Source organism: Lotus japonicus, chromosome 1, assembly GCF_012489685.1.
Source record: "Lotus japonicus ecotype B-129 chromosome 1, LjGifu_v1.2".
Lineage (NCBI taxonomy): Eukaryota > Viridiplantae > Streptophyta > Magnoliopsida > Fabales > Fabaceae > Lotus > Lotus japonicus.
This window is the reverse complement of record NC_080041.1, coordinates 67,355,376-67,364,417: the sequence shown is the minus strand read 5'-3', so window position 1 is coordinate 67,364,417 and position 9,042 is coordinate 67,355,376. Positions and strand designations below refer to the sequence as shown.

The window sequence follows — 9,042 nt, the reverse complement described above, 5'->3', positions numbered from 1 at the left end:
TACCGAGGCTTCCATCAAGAACCTAGAAAAACAAGTGGGGCAGCTTGCAACACAACTAGCTGAATATGATAAGGTGGTTGTGGAAACAAAAGAAAATGAGGAAGAAAGTGAGGAAGAAGAGAAAAAATCAAAAAAAGAAGAAAATGGTCCGACCCTTCACCACTTACCGACTCCTTCAAGCCCTCCAAAGGTAAAACATGAAGTGGATGAGGTAAGCTTTGAAGATTTTGATAGTGTATCACATCACCAATGCAATGATGAAATCCTTAATATTGAGCATATAGGTTTTGTGTTCGGTGATAGGTTTGATGAGCATATTGCATCAAATTCATTAAAGAATTGTAAATTTGCAGTCATTCATATGCATGTAAATAGCTTGGCATGTGATTTGAGTTGGACCGTGAAAAGAAAGAAAATGAATGAATTTTTGATGGCTTGGAAGGCTTTTGGTACAAAATTAGATGAAGTCCAAGTCAAACGACCTAAGAAACGGAAGGGGTTATATTATAACCCTTGTTTGTGGTCACCTTGATTGTGTTTGAGTCAAGCTAATGACGTTAAACGAGCGCTTCCTGGGAGGCAATCCAGTGTTTTTATTGTTTTTGTTATACTTATGTGTTTTGTGTGTTTTTAGAAGTAGGTTAGTGATTTTGTGAAGCTTTGATTAAATTTGTGTTTTAATGTGCTTCACAAGTTTTGATAGATATATTGAGTGAGTTTAAAGGTTTTGGAAGCAATGAAAGTGATGAATTTGGAATTTAAGGGATTGACTTGTGAAAATGCATGAAAACTACCTGAAAACTGAAAACTAAAGCATATTCATAGGATTGTCTAAACTCTAAAGCAACTAGTAACAAGTAAAAAAAAATTGTCCTTGGAGGCACATCCTTTATTACCACTAAACCAGCGCCAATCTTAATTTATGACCAATCGTTAACCTTATTAACTGAACAAATATTACCAAAGCTATATCAAAACTCATAATGAGATAATAAAAATTCTCATCAAGAAGACTGCACATAGTGAGAATCCTCAGAAACATAAAATAGAGGACCAACTCCACCAACATAAGATAATGAATCATTGAGTTCACCCAAAAGACCTGAAGACTTTTATGTAAGTCAGCAAAAGACCTTGTACCTAAGATTTAAAATTAATAGAAGTGAGAAAACATTTCTCCTCTGGTGATGATTGCTTTAGAATGTGAGTAAAATCAAAAGTATTTGTGATGGGTATAAGCAAGAATATTTTGAAAACTGAACCATTAAACTGAGAAACTCAAAGAAAAAGACTTTATAAGCAAGAATGAAATCATCTAATCTTTGATTGAAAGATGCTAGTTCAAATACTTAGAAGAACTAAAATACCTTTGATAAGAGAATTGCAGCAAGTTTCCTTTGATGCTGATCAAAGTCCTCATCTTCATGCAAACTCCCTTTGTTTGATACATATATCAAAACACACAAGGTTTTGACATGATTAAGCCCCTTCCTGGTCGAATATGAAGAACATATATAAATAATTCTATACTGAAGTGAAAAAATAGTTGTTCAAGATTGGCCTAATCTATTACAACTACCTCATTCCCTTCCAGGCATATGAAGATTGTGAAATTCCTTCATCTTCGATCCTATCATAGCATATTTCAGGATTGTGGAGATCAACCAATGAGAGTGTCTGAAAGTCCAAAATTTGGAAAAGAAAAAGTATGTTATACACGATTATCGGTTTACCAAGTCCACCTTCATCTTAGGTTTTCCACAGCTTCTAGAATTGATTTTAGTCCACTGGGAAATGAAAATAAATGAGATGTTGGATTCTCTTACATTACTTACAGTTTCCATACTACAAGAGACACACAAAAAAACAGTTACAGTACTCTAGGTTTTTTCTTTCTCTTACTATATATGACTATGTTCATGTTAGTACCCAGTAACACTCCTAATAGACATGAAACCACTGTGTCAGCAACCTCAACTAATTGTACCCTTCTTTTCTCCATTTATTTCAGTGTCAAAATCTTATCCATTCTCTAAGATATATAACTAATGATGACCTACATTATCATCTTGCTAAATGCGGAGTTAACAATTTTTAAACAGTGAAAGGTATCGAACCACCCCAAAATTGGCCAGAAATCATTAGACCGAAATGACACAGAAGAAAGCAGAGAATCAGATTGAAGAGAAGGATTGTTCATCAAAAGCTGCTAAAACAGAACCTCTTGTTGAAATTTGAAAATGAATCAGACTAATCTAGAAACCATTAATTACAATTAAATTACCTGACCAATGTGGGGCCTAAATTTTAACATAGCATCCCTAGCAACCTGGTGGAAGACCTCATCAGATGGATATACAACCAAAAATCTAAACCATGACAATAATGACCATGCATGACAGAGTAACTTACTTTAGCCTTGGACTGCCCAACATGGGATTGTTGAAATAAAAATTGTCTGTTCAGGTTACTGACTTCTATAGTGTCCATGTCAATCTGCATATTTGTAAATAAAAGCATGTTAAACCACTAAAGCATGCAGGCTTATAAACCATGTTGCACTCTAGCTTTAAATTAAAACCCTTCATTCCACTTCAGAGTCATGTGTCAAATCGGGAAAACAGTTTGAATAAGCATTCAGTTTTTAGTAAATATCATATATTAGACCCTTTCAAGAAATGTAAGATACAAAAAGGCAAATACAATTCAGATACATAGTTCAAATCAAAATAGTAATTTGTAATAGTCATGTAGAGCAAATAATAGGATGAAAGCAGTATAGTGGATGAAAATTGCTAAGCAATTGTAGCATGGAACCAACTCCTTTTTAAGATGAAAGTTTTATGACAATGATGTCCATAACTTAGTTGAAGACAAAGAGCATAAGATAAATCCTCTAGTTCATTCAAAAGATACACAACATTTCAAAAAGAAGTCATTATTTTCTTAAAAGGTGGTAATGAAGTAAACTTTGCAGTTATAAGTGAATTATCATAAAGGAAAAAAGGATTACATAAGATAAATTGCAAGAACTAAAAAACAGAAATAAGTTAGCAATGCAAATTCAGATTTTGAGTGCAAGCTTTTAAAAATAACATACTAAAGAAGCTACATTAAATATTAACTCAATTAAACAAACAACAAAAAGATATCCAACATCTGGTCATTTTTTACAATGCCAAAATCTTGTAAATCACAAAGCTGCCACGGCATATTGATTAAAGCCTTTCTGTGAGCACTTAGCCGGCTAGCTCAATTAACTATCTTCAACTAAATAAGGTGATTAAAAAAGAGAGTAGCCAACATATCAAGCAACCATTGAAGGTTTTAAGTAAAAAAAATTAAGCAAGAATAGCCAAGATATTAACCATTTTCAACATACCAAATCATGGGAGTCAAGAAAGAACACATCAAACCATACTCCCAATACGACCAATTCCCCAAGACTCGGCGCGGCGGCTGTTTTTGGAGGTGTTGGAATGGACGAAATTGACGATGTCAGGACGGATTGAAGATCTCATGACATCAGGGATGGGAATGGTGGTGGCAGCCCTCGAAGGCCTGCACGGTGACAACTGTAACACCCCGATTTCCAGGTGTCACTTTAGTAACTCAAAAATAAACCTTACGCGGAAAACAGGTATTTTTTTTTCTTTTTTTTAATAAAAGCGATTGAAAAATAAAGACATAACCCAACAATCTAAACTAACCGATGTACAACATATATAAACATGTACAGCCTCAGCTGCACTCCCATGTCACGCGCACTCGCAGTGACTCCAAAGTAGTGTGCCCGTAGGCAAATATGTACAGATCCAGAAGTGTGAGTAAAAGTCATAAATACAATCCTCCATGAGTAAGTCAGCCTCAAAATGGCCTAAGTAAAGACCCATATGTCCGACTGACTCACTGTGATCCCTCAGTGAGAGAACCACACAAAAAGCCATGCGTCGGGAACCTACCCTGTCCCAAAAGTAAAACGAATCAGAGCTCTACACAAAATATGACGCCTGCCTAAACCTACCTTCCCAGTACCGCTCAAAGCTCCTCCTCGTCGCTCGGCGAGTAGCTGTCGACGTCAGTGTCAGAGTCAGAGTCCGAGTCCACAGCGAACTGAAGTCGGCAAGTTGAAGCTCAGCTCCATGCGTCGTAGAACTCCCTTCGTCAGACGTCCACGCTCGTCAGTACGGTCCTCCATGACCCTTCCCCGGTACGTCGCCCGATGACCCACAAGATCGATCACCCAAGTAGTGGGGGCATGTCGGTCAATCAGCTCAAACCTGATCCCCCCCGAGGGAGAGACCATCGAAACCCAATCCGCCATCGACATCTGGCAGCAGGCCGACCGCCCAAACACAAACATGAAACCAAAGCCAAGGCGCTAGGGTCAACTCACGGAATAGAGTAGATATACAAACAACATGTGATTGGGGGATATATATATATGTTATTACATATATATATATATATATATATATGTTATTACATATATATATATATATATATATATATATATATATATATATTCCTAGCATGTTATCGGCTCTAACAATAATTCAGTAATGCAAACAGCACACAATTCCAGTCAGGGTGAATGTATGCGTGAAATGCAATTCAATATGATCCGGATAGCTGTTTGGGATGGGCACCACGAGTCTGCCCGACACAAGCCTAGTGTCGACAACTCTGCTCGGGTGTCGCTTACAAACCCATGCATAGTCAGATCAGTCCCAACCACCTTAGGTCGTATCACTCTGCCCGCTATGCCGAAGATACATCTATGTGTTCTTCGATGAAGGCCGTCCCAACCTTCGTGAAGCCGTCCCAACTTCACCGAGGCCCAATCTTTCAATCGTACAAACCTCGAATGTATGCATGATGCAATATGGTTAGCCAAACATCGAATCGTCCTCACAACGCAAGTGTTTAGCTTAAAGAAGATCCCAATGTAAAAACCCAAGTGTTTAATGTCGACCAAGACGACATAAACCCCAACATCAAGAGTATCAAAGTACTCGACAACCTCCTCTCGTCACCGTGACTCTCCTCCGTGGCGTCCGCCAATTCCCAGTAACTTCAAGACTTGTCGACTTTTCCCCGTCTTTCGCAATCATTTTCCCTTTTAGATTCCCTATGGTTTATTCGTAATGAAAACGTTTCGAATTGAATTAGTCAGGTTATGAGTTTAGTTCTTGAATACTAAGTTTCTTAAAGTCTCTAGTTTCCAAGATTCTATTCTTCCTAAGTTTGCCCAAAATCCCCCCAAATGTAACCCCCGGGGAAAGTCTAAGTATATAAACGATGGCTAGGTCTCAAACCTTGTGTTTGGACTTGCCTAGGGTTGTTCATCCAACCCGAAAGATCAAAAGGAATCAGTTCAGTGATTCTTCGCTCCGAAGTCGCGTCAAGGCGCATAATTCAATACAACATTAATATCATAAGTTATGAAAACAATCATAACAATAAATCATCAACATAACCAATATCAAAATCATACATAAGTCGAATTTATCGACGCCTATCATGCAATCTTAGCTAATATGTAAGTTGCCCTAACCTCGAGTTGTTCCAGCCTCGCGGTATAGGTTCTCCACACACAGTTGCTCCGTAGATCCCATAGTTCCTTCAACTGAACCTCGGAGAAAACAAAGCAAAAATCCATACAAAATCGATTAGCTCGATCACACACAACTAATTAACGATAGGCAAAGCATTTAAATCTTCAGAGTACAACAATCGAACACGAGAGGACGAGTTATCGAAAAACGAAAACCTCCCCCCCAAAACATGCTCACGGCCCTAAGAGAAAAAGGGTTCCGGCGCTTTTTCTTCGATCTAAATTAATTCCTAGGTAGTTTTAGGGTAAAACTAGGATAAAGAAACTGTCGGAAAAATTTTAGAACAACCGAGTCAAAATACGGCTACTCAAGGGCGTTTTGGTCCAAAATAAAAGCTCAAAAACTCAAAGTTAAAACTTCGGAAAACAAATTTGATGGGAACGTTCACAACGACATTTGTAGCAACTAATCCTAAAGGCACTAAGTCGGATTAGGACTTTTCGACATTAAAGTTTCAATATGTGCGCAAAAAGGGGTTTTACACAGTTTTTCAGATCTTTGACAACTCGATCGAAATCGGCGAACAACGGCGAGTGTTCTAGTTTGTTGGGCAAGCATAGAAGGTATATCAACAGAAAAATCAGGAAAATCAGACAGTTTTACGAAAAGCTCGAAACTTTGAGCACATAAATAGCTAAAGAAACGCGACAAAAAGAATGATCAGAGGTAAGAATCAAGCAAGTTACCTCGATGCCGTGAAATAGAGACAAACAGCTCGAAGATCAGTCGAGAAACGACGAAATTCTTCTTTCCTCTCCTCTCCTCCTTGCTCGCGGCCTCAATGGTGGTTGTGGGAGATATTTGTGATTTTTTTACTATTTATAGGAGAGTGAAATCGCGGGAAAATGAAAATTTCGCGATTCCGATTTTTGCAGCACGTTCATCGGTGAATTCTAAGCGAGATTCTGGCGACAGAATTCCAGAACTCAAAACAGGTTTCTTGAATTTGGGAAAAACGATTCAAAAGCGGTATAAGTTAATTTGCCCCGAAAAACTACTTTTTGCTGTGAAGGTCAGACGACAAAACTTCGTTCTGAAGAAAGATTGGAAACGTCGAAAGAAATCAAGCAACGCGGATGGAAACTCTGTTAAAAGCTCCAAATAGAAAAAGTCTTCATTCAGTGATTGAATTTAGGGTTTTTGAAGCAAAGAAATTAGCGTCGTCGGACTTCTGAGAAATGAATCCTATCGTGCGTACAGTCCAGGGTTCCGAAATGAAACACTGATCGAAGGAAAAATAAAGAGAACTTTTTATTTTTCCAAGGATTTGAAATTTCGCTTAGACATTGCTTTAAGAGCGGAATTAGCCTATTCGTGACACTCTCGCCATGAGGCGGGTGTGCAGACGACTCGCACTAACTCCTAAAACGACTATGGTACTATCCTCAAGCAATTCCTGAACTTTCTTCTTCATTGAACTTTCCCAAACAGCAAACTCCTGTCACGCTTACACTGATTCTACGCGTGAGTCGGAAATTAAACTTTAAATCCAGTTCTGCAAATCCGGGTCTTACAACAACTAACAAGGGGGCGAGCAGCAGCTGCAGCGACCATTGGAATGGAGGAGGGTGAGGTGAGAACTAGGGCTTCTAATTGGTATGCCTCTGCAGCGCTTTTGTAGTGAATTCGAGTGTGGTTGGAACAAGTTGAAAGGAGTAGATGAAGAGTGATAAATGTGAGAGAGTAACATGAAGAGGACGGATTAGTGAGACATGAAATCTCAAGTACAATAGATGTAAGATCAAGTTTTGATCATGTAGTACAACTCTATGTTTTGATGATTACATGTTAACTATTATGTATGAACAATTATGGTACTCTAACGTTGTTTTCTGAGTGTTTAAATGACAGGCTCTGACTCTGGTCTAATTACACATAAATCATAAGCACTATGCTCAAAGAGTAACCTACGCAACGCTTTCGCACTCACTATGTTCAATATGAACAGTAGAATAAGCTTCAGAAGATTTGAAGATAGTTAAGCTCTGATATGGATTCAGATCACTTGAAGTTCTGAAGACCAGAAGCTCTGAAGGTCCAGAAGCTCTGAAGGTCCAGAGGCTCTGAAGGTTCAGAAGTTCTAAAGGTCCAGAAGCTGAGAAGTGAAGACTCTGAAGTCCAAGAGTAAGCTGGCTCTGAAGACCAAGTACTTCTCCTCTAAGTCCAGAAGCAGAAGTTACAAAGGTCAGAGGATCCAAGCTTCCCTCTGACTCTGACCACCAAGCTTCACAAGTTCCAACATGAAGCGTCGCTCTGATCAGAAGTCATCTAGGTTAAAGGTCAAGTCGTTATCCAAGTACAAAAGCAACTATACTATTCCTGACGACCTTACCTAACGTGTTCAGCCACATCAGAACCTGGAAATCCCAGATCTGCCCTCCAACGGTAGCATTCCATGCAACGTCTAAACCCTAATCCTTGGAGTATATTAAGAGGCTGAAGATGAAAGATGCCGCCTACGAAACTTTGTTCAAGCTCAAGAAATATTCAAATATTCTCTTAGCAATCTTTCTTCAAACTGTTCTTATTGTGTTTACTTTAGCTTTCTGAGAAGCAATTCTTTGTAAACCCAAACTCTCAAACAGTTGTTTGTTTTTCCTTAAGGAGACCAAGGTTGGTTAGATTCATGAGAAGACTAAGAGAGTGAATCTTAGTGATAGCTAAGTCATTGTATTGTTAGTCACTTTGCAGGTTGCAAGTGCAGTTGTAACAAACTCTTATTAGTGGATTGCCTTCATTCTAAGAAGGAAGAAATCACCTTAACGGGTGGACTGGATTAGCTTGAGGGATTTATCAAGTGAACCAGGATAAAATCATTGTGTGCTTTCCTCAACTCTTATCTTAGCACTTTTATCTTCTGTGTTTGAAGAGATGTAAAATCTCAAGTGGGAAAAGTTTTAGTTTGAAAACGCTATTCAAACCCCCCCTTTCTATCGTTTTTCATACCTTCAATAGAGATTAGATTTCTATCATTTTTTATTGTTTCTCTCTCCAATTGAGTCCTCAATACTTCATAGATGAATAAGTCAACAAAATAAAGAGGGAAACTAAAAGAAGGAAGAGCGGGAACTCTAAAAATAGGAGAAAGATTAAAATAAGTCCAAAAGAAAAGGAGAAGCTGACACGTAAAATCAGTGCGTCAATTTAAATAAAAAAAAATGAGCGGGAAAATTGAAAATTTGAGCGCCTAAAATTAAAATCAGGTTATTTCATTGATATTATTTTTCATGCACTGACAGTTTAAAAAGTTTTACACAGTTATTCAATCACAACCTTCTATTTCTTATTTTAAATATTATTAAATTTAAAATGCTTAAATGCATTTGTTGCCCCTGATGTATCGCCAATCTGCAAAAGACAACCCGACTTTATTTTTGTCGACGTTTGTACCCTCAATATTTTGAGAAAGTATAGCGAATGCTCC

General features: G+C 38.0%; 1 protein-coding gene across 1 annotated transcript; it reads right to left on the bottom strand.

Annotated features, from left to right (window-relative positions):
- Positions 1–885: 885 nt before the first annotated feature.
- On the bottom strand, positions 886–3,570 carry LOC130731985 (SUMO-activating enzyme subunit 2-like). The gene is made up of 6 exons (XM_057584131.1): positions 3,383–3,570; positions 2,413–2,496; positions 2,285–2,329; positions 1,580–1,677; positions 1,368–1,491; positions 886–1,140 (listed from the first exon to the last, which is right to left on the bottom strand). The coding sequence occupies exons 2-6, from the start codon at positions 2,488–2,490 to the stop codon at positions 1,090–1,092; spliced, it is 396 nt and encodes a 131-aa protein (XP_057440114.1). The 5' UTR covers positions 2,491–2,496; positions 3,383–3,570; the 3' UTR covers positions 886–1,089.
- Positions 3,571–9,042: the final 5,472 nt, after the last annotated feature.